At 52.1% G+C, this 13,203-nt stretch overlaps 1 protein-coding gene across 2 annotated transcripts in view; it reads right to left on the bottom strand.

Moving 5' to 3' along the window:
- The window catches only part of LRRK1 (leucine rich repeat kinase 1), a 119,526-nt gene that overhangs the window by 10,343 nt on the left and 95,980 nt on the right, over positions 1-13,203 (bottom strand). For both annotated transcript variants that reach the window (XM_044762940.2, XM_070496453.1), the window contains 7 exons: positions 12,675-12,838; positions 11,512-11,651; positions 9,412-9,661; positions 6,789-6,955; positions 3,652-3,849; positions 2,357-2,634; positions 548-742 (listed from right to left, as the gene is read on the bottom strand). In XM_044762940.2, coding sequence (XP_044618875.2) covers positions 548-742; positions 2,357-2,634; positions 3,652-3,849; positions 6,789-6,955; positions 9,412-9,661; positions 11,512-11,651; positions 12,675-12,838 — 1,392 coding nt within the window. The remainder of the gene's footprint in view (positions 1-547; positions 743-2,356; positions 2,635-3,651; positions 3,850-6,788; positions 6,956-9,411; positions 9,662-11,511; positions 11,652-12,674; positions 12,839-13,203) is intronic.

Raw genomic sequence — 13,203 nt, 5'->3', positions numbered from 1 at the left:
GATGGCAACTCAAAGTCAGGTGGTCAGGTTAGCCTAAACTCTGATATTCCAGACCCCTGCCCAGGGACACACAGTCTTGTCAAGAATTCTCCTCAGACCTCATTTACTCTCAATAATTTAAACTAGCACTTCCAATTTGACAAATGAGTTTTAACCTCGGAGCCAATAGCCTCTTCTGAAAACAATTAGCTTTAAAACGACAGCATTACATTAAAAAGAGATCCTCACACTCTCTCTGCTCCTACATGGGGAGTGAATTGCTCTCAAGGGGTTGGTAGGCTTTGTTTGCATGACGTAACACAAAAGTTGGGGAAGAAAAGAAAGTTCATTTCTCCTGAGAGTGACACACACATAAAGAAAAGGAACTGGATGTATTAGGAGCAGTAAATATCTCTTTCCAGGGGAGGCGAGCAGCGAAGGCCTGCCCCATTTGTTCTAGATCCTGAGGGAAGGGTGGGCAGGCAGCCATATATGTGCACTCTGGAGACCCACAGCCTCAGCCACAGGGGTGGGAGGTGCCAGGCCCCTGCTCTGTGCCCCCAGCTACCTTCTCAGGCTTCGTGTCCCAGCACTCCATCATGAGAGCTTGGAGCCGATGGAACTGCACCTCCTCCGGCTGCCCCAGGATTGGGCGGATGCCCTTGGACAGCTTCTTGGCAATCTGCAGCTGGTGGTGGCCCAGCGCGGGCCGCTGTCCTGACAGCAACTCATAGAGCACCATTCCATAGGAGAACATGTCTACCTGGGCAGAGAGGCAAGCGAAGTCAGCTCCCCTGCCTGGTCCCAACAGCTTTCACAAGCTGGCCCTGAGATGGAGGGAGCAGGGAGACACGATGAGATAAGGAACACATGGCCCTGCCCAAAGGGAGACAATCGTCAATCATCCACTGATCCATCTGTGTTTCTCCACCTGTCCAAACATCTGACTAGCCATCTCACCATCCATCATTCTGCCCCTTTATCCATCCCTCTTCCAATCCTCTCCTTCCTTCTTTCTATCCATCCATCTACCTGATCACTCATCCTTCTGCACATTTATCTATCTATCCTCCTGTCCACCCATCCATCCATCTCACCGCCTGTCCTTCTGCCCATTTACCCACCCATCCTCCCATCCTCCCGTCGACACACACTGAGAACTTGCTAACTGTCAGGCACTGGTTAAGTGCTCCAAGGATGTGCTGGTGCTTACTCTTGAGTATCAAGACAAGGCAGAAAAACACAGACCCCAGCCTAATGTGCTTGGTACTAGAAAAGCAGTGTAAGCAAATCCTAAGGGGGGGAATGTCTCCTAGATCAGAACATGTTGACTCCTCCAATTTTAATGTCATAAAAGGCCCGGCAAGGAGAAAGTTACACAGGCCTCCATAAGGTCAAGAACTAACATTTTAGGAGGAGAATGGCTGAGATGGACAGAGAATTTTCAATGTGAAGTCTCCTGTTATAATCTTAGTTCCAAAGTGCCTTGTCTCCATCATCTGCTACTAAGAAGTTCTTATTTTTGTCACTCTGCTTTGCCTTTTCTATCTTGGTTAATAGTCACAGGTGCCAAGTTAACCCACACATGCTTACGTCATTCTTGAAGCAATTAGTCAATGACCCATCTGCAAATCACCAAATAATGAGAAATTATAGACCAGGGAGTTTCAGTGCTGGGTGACTAATTAACCAGGGCTGGTACTGGATGCAACATGAGCATTGTAAGAGAGTTTTAAGTTGTCCGTGTGCCTGCATCTACCAAGCAGCTACCAGACAGGAAGGTAAACATTTTGCCATCATCTCAGCCAAGGCCGGCCATGTGGCTGCCTGGGAGGCCATCTCGTCCTGCCAGGATTCACTCTCTTCTCTGAGCTTTGGTGATGTGGTCTCTGCCATTCAATTCAGCTAATGCCTTGTGATCAGTACCTATGGACCAGGAGCCTTTACCATCCTGATTCTTTCTGCTCCTCATGAGCCCCTGTGAGGCTGGTCCTTTGTTGCCATTTTGCACCTCTAAATGGCAGAGTTGGGACTCAAATCCGGACCCATTTCTGTCTTGGGCTCTTTGTCCACTGTGTACAGCCTTTACCATGTCTCTGAATCGAGGTTTGAGAATTCTGAGGCTAAGGCACTGTTCCTGAAGCTAAGGAGACAACAACCTTGACTTTACTAGGTGGACAAAGGCCTCTGTGCCCTTGTGGTTCAAGCCAGAGCCCCCTGGTTGAGCACGGGAGAGGGAGAGAAGTGTGCCTGGGGGGACTGGGAGCTCAGAAGCTGCAGGCACCACCAGGACTGCCTGGCTGGCCTCACATGGGGCCTGTGCTCCTGCATTGTGGGGCTGGGCGGACCAGGGGACGGCAGTGGGCTGGGTGGGTACCTTCTCATCATACACTATGCGAGGCCTGATCTCTGGGGCCTGGTAGCCAGGAGTGCCCTCCACGCCGAGGGCACCCTCGTGAAATGACTGCCGTGAGATCCCGTAGTCCGACAGCTTGATGTTGATGTGTTCCTTGACGTCGAGAGACCAGACCAGAATGTTGTCAGACTTCAGGTCACAGAAGATGATGTTTTTCTTGTGCAGGTAGGCCAGGCCGGAGGCAATCTGGTAGGCTATTTTTTGGGTGAGCATGTGTCCCAGGGGCATAAAGGAAGAATCTTTGCAAAGAAAAAATATCAAACTATCATTGTAATAGCTGTCTTCTTTTCTTACCTTCTGTCTCCCCAAATACTTTATATTCTATTGACGTGTTCTCGTCATTCTCCACGCTAGATGTCAGAAGAGACAGAGAATGAGCTTCTTAAGTAGAATATTATTTAGGATAGATGTGCTTGTCGTTACCGCTTCATGCACGGTATCTCATGACTGGAATTGTTGGTATGATTGATTTTGATTGTTCAAAATCAACCAATTGATATAAAATCTGGAGTTCATCTCGGAGCAAGTTGCTCTATTGTCAAGGGGTGAGCTGTAGGTATAAGAGCTTCATTAAAAAAAAATTCTCTTTCATTGAGGGAGAAATGATTGATTTTAACTGTATTTCTTATTCCTGAGTCAAAAGACAGTGAGCTCTCTCCCTCTGTCGGCTCTTTGGAATTTAGTTACCCATTTCTCAAGGTAAACTATTTCAAAAGTTCATTAAAAACTAAGATAGGATGAAACTGACCCCACGGTCTCAGAGTTTTAACAGCGGTGGCCCTGTGTGGCGCATTATACACAGTTAAAGGAGGGATTTACGCGGCTGGTGGGCTCTCGGGCGCCAGGCCGGGCTGCGTGGGACCTCTCGGGGGCCTCATCTGATGCTCTTGCCTGCCCTCCCGGGGGGTATGACTCTCCTCCTTTCACAGGCCAGTAAATTAAACAACTTCCTGCATTATGGGAGAGAACCAGATCTGGGGACACGGCTCTATCTGCCTCCATACCGTGAGCTCCTCCAGCCTTGCCAACGCTACCACACAGGGTTGACACCTGGTGAAGAGCCTTTCTTCACCCACAGAGAGTTGGCCACGTGAGCCCAGACAGCTGGGCCAGGCCAGAGGGAGCCCCCACGCCCACCCATGGCTTCCCTGGGACCTGTGCTACCCGCTTCAGGCTCTTGGGTCTTCCAGGGGCTCGATCGGGCCAAGCTGGGCCCCAGGCAACGCCCTGCGGAGCGTTCTTAGCATGGCTGGTACCTTTGGCATTCTCCGACAGCACGGTGTTGAGGCTGCCCAGCGGGGCGAGCTCCAGGGCAAAGCAGAGCGGGTGGATGCTGATGCCGATGAGCGACACGATGCAGGGGTGCTGCAGGGCGTGCAGCATGCTGGCCTCCTGCCGGAACTCCGAGAAGTTCTTCATGGCGTCCGTGGCCCGCAGGTGCCTCAGCATGGTGTCTGCAGGGGAGAGCACGGCTGTCAGCGCTGCCTGGGAGGGCGGGGGACGTGGAGCACCGGCTGCCCCGCTGAGCCCTGCACTACCCGCCCAGGGAGCCCTCTGGGCCACTCAGGGTGGGAGCCCCTGCCACGCTCGGAGCTGCCTCACAGGCACTCGAGGGGCTGGATGGGGCCAGGATTTACAGTCTAAGGCTCCAGTATTGTCACCCAGATTTTGGCCCCAAATGGTGGCATTCTTCAGACATTCTAGGCTGATTGCTCTTCCTTGGGTGCAAACTTGTCACACTCAGCAGTTCCTGCTCCCTCCATGGAGGACTGCGCATGTCCCCACCCTCGTCACCCAGACCCTGCTCTCATAGCCTCGCCCCAGCCCACTGCCGGCCCTGTGAGGCTCACAGTGGCATCTTATTCCAATCCTGCATCCCCAGAGTGTCGCCCAGAGCCTGGTTCAGACGACATGTCGGGAATGTGACCAGGCCCCGACCACTCACTCGCAAGGATGCTGAAGGCTGGTCGCTGCTGCTCACCTTCCTCCCCGCCAAGGAGCAGGGACCACCGAAGGCAGAAAGGCCCACCAACCTCTCGTCAGCCAGAGAGAACACTGTGGGGCAGCCTTGGGCCTGTGATGCATCATTTCAGGCCAGAGGAGAGAGACTATGGGCAGAGGGGGGCCATTTCTAGTCTGCACTGTATCCTTCTCCCAATGCCCTCGAAATGTCTGCCTGAGTCTTCCTGAGGGGCCTCTCCTGCCAAGTGGAGGGGCAGGATGCCACCCACCATGCTGTGTCCGGCCCTGAGGCCATGGAGCAGGGTCCACCAGGCCCTGCTGATCCTCTTGTGTCCTGATCTGTCCCTCCCCTATGTTCAGATTTTAAAATTGGGGATCATTGGACATGGAGGTTGAAACAGTATGAAAAAAACCTTGGCAATTAAGATGCATTGATTGTGCCAGATCTGTGCTGGCCAAATTTGGGTTTTTTAAATTTTGTTTTGTTTTCTGAGGAAGATTCGTCCTGAGCTAATATCTGTGCCAATCTTCCTCTACTTTATATGTGGGTTGCTGCCACAGCATGGCTGACGAGTGGTGGAGGTCCACGCCTGGGAAATGAACCCATGAACCCTGGGCTGCCAAAGCGGAGCACACTGAACTTAACCAATATGCCACAGGGCTGGCCCACCAAATTTGTTTCTTAAGTGTAAAGGTTTTGTTTTCACATTGGGTCTTTAACCCATTAAGAATTTATTTTTGGGGACTAGCCCAGTGGCATAGTGGTTAGGTTCATGTGCTCTGCTTCAGTGGCCTGGGGTCTGCAGGTTTGGATCCTGGGTGAGGACCTATACATCACTCATCAAGCCATGCTGAGGCAGCATCTCACATATGAAATGGAGGAAGATGGGCACAGATGTTAGCCAAGGGCTAATCTTCTTCAGCAAAAAGAGAAAGAAAAGAATTTTTTTCAACTATGGTGTGAAGTCTGACCCGAGTCTCCACCCCAATAGTCAGCCTTTCCCCTCTGATTCATGATGTTACCTCTGTTAAGTGCCAGCTTCCCACACATATGCAGGCTGAATCTGCTCCCTTGACTGGCCTATCTTTGCCCCCAGAGAAAATGGCCTTAATGCCTGTAGACTTGTAAGTCATGATGTTGGCTGGGCAGGCCTCTTTCCTTCGTCTTCCATTGTAGAAATTTCTCAGCTATTCTTGGGTTTTTGTCATTTCACAGCCATTTTAGAATTAGTAAAATTTCCCTCTCTCTCTCACACACACATACACATGTCCCCTCTGCTGGGATTTAGATGAGAACTAAAAAGAATGATAGATGTTAATTATGCCTCAATACCTTATGGTTTAATTGCTGCCATGGAGGATACTTACCAATGGGTCAGTGCTGCACATGGGATCGCTGCTGAATTCTGGTCTGAGCTCATGTCTAGCAACTTTTTTTTTTTTTTTTTGGTGAGGAAGATTGGCCCTGAGCTAACATCTGTGCCAATCTTCCTCTACTTTGTAAGTGGGCTGCTGCCACAGCATGGTTTGATGAGTGGTGTGTAGGTTCGTGCTTGAGATCTGAACCCATGAACCCTGGTCTGCTGAAGTGGAGCCTGTAAACTCAGTCACTATGCCACTGGGCTGGCCTCTCATGTCTAGCAACTTTATGAAACTCTTATGGGCTCTGATGGTTGTCAATAGAATTTCTTAGATTTTCCGTGAAGAAAGTCACATTCTCGTCACCTAATTAAAATTTTGTCTCTTCCTTTCTGATGTTTTCTTCACATTATTCTATGATTCTAATTTTTCTACCAAGAGTATAAATTACCATTATGATTATAGAGATGACCATGCTAAGCCCGGGGCAGTGAGAAATGTGATATTCAGCCAGCTGAAAGTGAGGAGGCCTCCCAGCACTGCACTGGTGGGGCATTAGGTGGTGACAGGTGCCTCTAGGTGCAGCCACACGTGATGTGTGGGCCTGAGTGTGTCAAGGCAAGAAAGTGTTGCCTCCCCCGTGGGGGTTAGGAGGGATGGGGGCAAAGTCACGCTACACTGGCTTCCCAGCCCATTCATCTGGAGCACCCACCTTTCTTTCATTAGTGGAGATGGCTGAGAGGGTCCTGCAGGGTGAGGGTTCCCCCTGAGGTCTGACTGTGTGCCCCCACGTGCCAGGCCTGTGCTGTGGAAACTGTAAGGATGGCCCCTGCTCTTCAGGGCTCACGTCTAGACAAGAAAGTCATCTTCAAAAGCAATTTCCAGGCCTTGCTCAGCCTGCCCTCGGGCCTGTCCCACATCCTGTTAGGCACAAGGCAGGGCGGCCCGCGGGACCCACGCTGGCCTCGCACACCCTCCTCCTGCCCATGTGGCCTCATGCTGCCCTAAGGGGTGCGAAGTTTGGACCAAGGGAGCACATGTTTGAAAAGCAAGGCCTCAGCACCATGTTTACCTGCTGGGACATTAGCGAAGTTTTTGAATTTCTTGATCTGGAATCGCTTCACAGCCACAGGCTGGCCCTGGTACCGGGCCCGATAGATGACGGTGCCGCTCCCACCCTGGCCCAGGACGCTGCTCTGGTCCTCGCTGTGTTCCAGCTTGCTGTTCTCCAGGAAAAGCCTGCCAGAAACACAGCGTGGGGTCAGAAGGGACCTCCCCAGAGAGGCCTGTTGAGCTGAGAGGAGGGTTCCGGGTGGGACAGACGCGAGGATGAGCTTGGTTATTTATTCCCATTGCAGAGGCACAGAGCAAAGCCATCTGTGGGGCCAGACGGATCTGGGATGAACCCTGGGTCTGGGCGGGCTAAGCAGCCTCGTCAAGCCTTGGTGTCCTCCTCTGTCAGTTGGGCTCCTAACAGGACCTGGCTCACAGGTGCGGATGGTGCCTTGCATGGGGTGAAGCCTTTGAAGGTGGTGGACATAGAAAAAGATTCCTCCGGTCCGTTTTCCTCCAAAAGACTCTGTGCTTTGAGATCTAGAATCCATCAGACAAACCACGTTTACCTACTGCTGGGTTAGTTGTTTCCCCATTTCTGTTTATTAAGCAAAGAATTATCTAAATGGCCATGTAGAGCTTCTGATAGGCATGACCAGTGTCCCCACAATGGATGGCTAGGAGTTCACCCAAGGGCAGGGAGTTTAGACCTTCTCACTGGTCTGTGTGACTAATCCCAGGTAAAAGGGAGATTTCTGTGGGGCTTTTGGAAATACTGCACGCCACTCCTGGAAGGGAGAGGGAGGGAGGGAGGGAAGGAGGGAAGGAGAGAGAGAGGGCAAGGCAGCCTCGATGTCCTGCCACTTCAGGGCTGCCTCCTGCTCTGCTGAGGTCCACCGGGTTCCTCATGAGCTACCTTTGCCAGGTGTCTCCATGGGAGCCCTCTGGGCCCCACAGGCCGACGCCCTCTTCCCTGGGGATGCAGTTGTTTCCCATGCCTTCCAGGAACAGATTCTGCAGCTGCTCAGACTTTGCACAGCTCAACCACATCAAACTCCAGGTAGATGCAACTGTACCCGTTGCAGCCCTTGGGGATGCAGTGGAAGATGAGCTGGGCTGTTCTCCAAGTGCCCACCCCAAAATGACCGGCTTGGGATGTGTGTGTGGGCTCTTGGGGGCCTCCTAGGATGGGCATGGGGAACAGAAGGAAGGTTGGGGATCCCTTGGGGCTCTCTGTTAGGACTCCTGTAAACTCAAGGCCGAAGGACAGGGCTCCAAGGATGCCAGGTGCCCCCACCCCCACATGCCCAAACTCCCAGTGGGAGGAGTGTGATGCTTCTGGGCCATGGTTGGACCAGTGCCAAAGTTTCCAGAGAACCTCTGCAGGATTGTGAATCCTGTTCAGATTGTCAGGCTTTTCAACTCCTGGCCAAGTACCTTAGTTTAAGAACCATGCTACAGCCTGTAATTAGATCCAAACCAACAGGGACACCAATCTGGCTCTCCAGATTCCACGCAGCAGTTCCACAGCCCAGACCCAGCTGGGGCATAAAACATAAGAAGGTTCAGCAAATAAATGAAAATTCTAAAATGTGGGGCTGCCTAATCGGGCACCATCCCAAGAAATCTGATTTATACAAATACAAAACTCTGCACATGGTCTCTGAGGAGTGAGAATCCTCATGTTAAAGATTTGGGAATAAAAGGAAGTCATCTTGCACAAGAGCGGTGTTTAATTGTCATTTCCACCGATGAGGTAACTGGGAGTATTGAAAAGCACGAAGCAGGGAGATGATCCAGTGCAGGGAGCGATTTCCTAATTTAATAGACTCATCCAGAAGCATGCTTTAGAACCCCAATTCTGCAATATCTCAGAGTACTCCACATCTATTTTTTTGGGATGGAGGAGCAACTTGGAAAAATGAGAATACAAATATTCTTACCCCCAAAATTTTCATTTTCTTTAAAGACACCAGATATAGCAATTCTTTGAATAATAAAACAACAGGACTTCACAACTCCAAAAAAGTTGGTAACTACCAATGTCAAATTGTCTCCAGGGAGACCAAATCATAGCTTCCTGTTTCCATGACTACAGAAGATTCCGTCTTTTATCAAGCACTTGGATTTTGTGACCATTTCCTGTCGGATGGGACCGCAGTTTAAACGTTTTCTATTTTCTCCAGCATTCTTTCCCCAGTTATTATCTTCAATCAGCACAGGTAGACTCAACTCTACCAACAGATTTAGGGGATCTGAATGCTCAGCCTCAACGCAGGAGTCAGGAGTCCTCGTTTGCCAAGAAAGGAAATGAGGCTGTAGGTCTGGGAGTGCCCCCTCTTGAACACTTTCTATTCCTTGAGTCAGCAGCAAAATAGGCCTCAGAGGGGAGGAGGAGCTCAGAGGAAGGGAGCTCCAGCTAATGTGAGGGAAAGACCGGGTGGGGTCCCAGAACGGCTTCACCTTCCAAGTGCCCTGCCCAGCTGGGCCTGTTGCGGCCTCAAAACCAGAAAGCCCAAGCCTGGTTCCCTTCAGGCAGCCTAGGATGGGAGCCTGAAGTCCCCATGATTGGGCAGGAAGCAGTGGCTGCAGAGGCTCCCCACTGAGGGTGGATTGCTGTGCGGTGTGGCATTGTGGCATACCTGGCTGGGAAGTCGGTCATGAACAGCTCAGGGACCAGCTCCTGGAGAGGCACAGGGAGGTCGGGGTGTCTGGGGCAGGAGATGAAGTCCCGCTCGATGGCCGTCAGCACACAGTCCTCCATGTCGAAGTACTGCACACTGTCCGATTTCTCACTTGGGTCAGCGTGCTGGGCCCAGGAGCTCTCGCAGACTGGGCAGGGCACGTACTGCTCCATGAGTGGCGTCCCATCACTCTCCGTGGCCGTCAGGGCTAAGTGGGGACAGAGCGAGAGACAGCTCACACAAAGGCAGCTGTAGGTGGGTCCCTTAACAGTACCCTGCAACCCCAGGCTGGGTGGGCGCTTCACAGGAGGGGTCTGTCTGCCCTCACCTGGACCCCAAGAGTGGCTGAAATGTGACTGCCACACTCCAGTTCATTTTTGGAGAGCACGAGCCTTGATCCTGAAAGATGCATGCAGGGAGGGGTCAGGGATGCAGGGATGCACGGGACAGCTGCTGGGTGGTCCTGACCCCGAGCAGGCTGGCTGAGGAGGGGCCGAGGGCTTGGGATCCCTCCTGCACAGCTGGGCCCTGACAGGATGCTGTGGGCTGGGTCTGAGCTATGCCACGCTCCAACAACCGAACCACAACCAGTAAGGAGCCATTCTTAAAATTAGAAACATAAGGCTTGCAATTACTGTGATCCTTTCTAGCAGAGCAGTGCAGGGGGAGAAATGTGTACAAATTATAACAGACAAAACCTAGTCATTCTACACAGGTTCCCTTGGGCAAGAGACACACAGCTTTTCTGAACACCTCTGGAAGGAGGTGCAAAGATGACTCTCCAAGGTGCCCTGGGAGGCACCTCGGGTGAGCTGACGGCCTTCTTCTTGCAGGGTAGGAGGTGGACTCCTAGAACCTTCTGGGCACATCTGCTGTCCACAGGCCTGTGTGTAACACACCCTGCCAGCTGTCCCCAGGCAGCCCTGTCTCAGGCCCTCAGCCCAGTCCTTCCTGTCTCAGGCGACTGTCTAATGGATGCCCAGTCAAATCCCAGCAGTGCCTGCTGTGGGGGACCAACGGTCAGCGGGGAGCCACACAGGGCCCAGGAGGGTTCACATGGGCCTAGCAGCCTCCCTTGGATGGCCAAGCATCCCCAACCGCCATGACTCACACGCCAAACTGCCTTCTCTCAGGCCCCTTTCTAAGCTTTTTTCCTTGTAGGTCACCCTTCCCGTCGACACCCAAAGGACCCCAGGCCCTGGTGTCTGGAGCACGTCCTGCCGCTGTTCCTTAAGCATTTCCTTTGACCCTCTCCTGGGATGCAGGGCCGGCGTGCAGGTGAGGGAGCCAGCTCGGGGAGGCTGGGAGACTGGCCCAGCAGGCCAGTGGTGGTGCTCAGGCTCCAAACCCACTCTCCGTTCTCTCGGCCACCAGCCTTCAGAGGCTGAGGGCTCACTGGGTAGAGGCTGTCCCACTTGGCCCCAGGAGGCCTCCTCCCTGCAGGACGCCCTGCGGGTTTGTCTCCACTCCAATAGCAAAACAAACAGAGGACCTCAACAGCTTCACTTCAAAAAGTATTTTCTTTGGGTGGACTGTCAATGAAGACACTGATCAAAGGGTCTGAAAAAGGCCGGGTGGGTGGTTGATCACCTCTGGGATTTGAGGGAGGCGGCCAGGCAGGGAAGCAGAAGGGGGCCCTGGCAGGTGTAGCTCCCTTCTCTCCCCACCCCTGCACAAGGGGTGCATCTCCAGCTGTGGGGTACTCCGAGATTTCAGCAGCACTGTCCTCACTGCGCGAGGCTTACACTGAGGGTCTTCTTGGACCACGCATGGTACCCAGGGTTGTCTTTCTTCCCATACACTGTGGGCAGCCAGGAGGCCAGGCCCTCACACGCCTGACAGGGACTGGGCCCAGGTCTGTCCTTCCCATGGCGCCCCAACCACGCCCAAAGCTGGACTCCCCCAGGGGTCAGGACTCTGCCAAAGGGCTGTTAGGACCCCTCTGGTTTCCTTGGGCTGAATCCCAGTGGGATTCTGTTCCCCAAATAAGGAACCCTGCCCTCATATATAATGAAATATTAACATGAGCAAACACTTGGTTCAAGAACATTCTCTCACCGGGAAACCACTGATCGATCAGGGAATTGACATGGTCTGTGATAAAAGCCATCGCTGAGAAGTCCCTCATTTCTGATTGGCAAATGATTTTTATTCCTCCGCTTTTTTTCTTTTTCCAGTTCACATCCGAGGATTCCACACTGCAACCCAGAAACAAAAAGGAATCCGTTGTGATCTGGCTGTGGAAGGCCCTGGTGTGAGCTCCTGGCCTCCAAGGCAAAGACCTGACCCCCAGGGGCCCACAGGGCCTGGGGTCAGCAGGACTGTCGGGGGTCTCTCGCATTTGTGTACCAGCGTGCGTGGCCCTGCCCCGTCCCCCCACCACCCCCCAACATGGCCAAGTGGTCACAACAAGGACTTTGCAATAAGGGATGCTCAGGCTGGGATCCGGCCCTTAGGTGAGGCCCTAGCGAAGTTCTTTCCCTCTCTGAACCACGGTGTTCTCATCCACCAAGCGACAACTGGGAGCTCGAAGCGGGAACATCTATATGAAAGCACCAGACACCAAGAGCGGCCCAAATCAGGCCCTCACGGAAAGTTACTTTCCCCTTTTTCCCTCTCTTCTCACAGAACTGAAAAATATTTTGAAAAATTCGTCATAAATATGAAATAATCTTGTGTATTTATTAAGCCTGATTAAAAATCACCTGTTAAACCTGCAGAGCTGACTTTATGTCTATCTCTCTCAAAAAAAATAAGAAAACAGGAGAAGGGAACTAAGTTAGGTATTCTGTAATGTCGCACATGGCATCAGGGCTGGGGAAACCAGTGGTATCAGCTGGGGCATCATCTCTTAGGATAAGGGGGTGTGGTTGGATGGCTGCAAGGCCCCTGCAGGTTCCACCTAATGACCATGGGGGTGCCGAAGCCTCAACCCTGAGCTCAGTGGCCGCCCACCTCCCTCAAGTCCTGGGCTGTGGTCACCACACTGTCCCTCACCTTTCCTGTCCTACAAGGGGAGAGAAGTCTGGGCGAGGATATGGGGAACCTCTGGGACGTTTGCAAGGGGGGGGGTCTCCTATTTGAAGCAAGCTGCCACGATGAGCTGCTCTCGGGAGCAGAACCCTGACACCAAGTGGACAGTCTCTTGGCAGAGGCTGCCCCTGGGGCTGTCTCCACGGCACCACAGTGACCCAGTCAGGTGGGCTCCCACACGTTCCTACCTGAGGTAGCCCCCGTCAAAAGTGACCAGGAGCCCTTCCTGCCAATAGATGGTCTGATTTCTTTTCACTCTGAATGTGCTGCAGCGATTTCTCTGGTTTCCTGTAAAACTGTAAATGGTGACTCTCCTGTGTCTGCTTTTAGTATTCTTCTTGTTTTCAAAAAGCTGAAAGACAGAGAAAAGACCCTGCTAAGTATTCTGGGCTCCTCGCTGGCCCTGGGCAGAGACCTGAAGAGGCCACATCGTGATAAATGAGCACCGTTTGTCCCACCCGGCTCATCCTGCTGCCCATTTAAATGGCGCATTATCTGCAGGGTCTCCAGGAGGCTCTGGGAACACATTTTCCCCAAAGGACTGAAATAGGCTTTTCTTCTTCAAATCTTTTCTTTCTTTGATTTTACAAGCAAAAATTTAGTTTAGAAAATGTGGAAAATACAGAAAAATGTAAGAGAGAAAATAAAACACCAACTTAACACCAAGCAGAGAGATCATGAAATTTTGGTCTATTTTATTTTAGGATGTTTTCTATC

The sequence above is a fragment of the Equus asinus genome, chromosome 2, assembly GCF_041296235.1.
Source record: "Equus asinus isolate D_3611 breed Donkey chromosome 2, EquAss-T2T_v2, whole genome shotgun sequence".
In the NCBI taxonomy this organism is placed as follows: Eukaryota; Metazoa; Chordata; class Mammalia; order Perissodactyla; family Equidae; genus Equus; species Equus asinus.
Note: the sequence above shows the minus strand (reverse complement) of the source record. Positions and strands in the feature narration are given on the sequence as shown.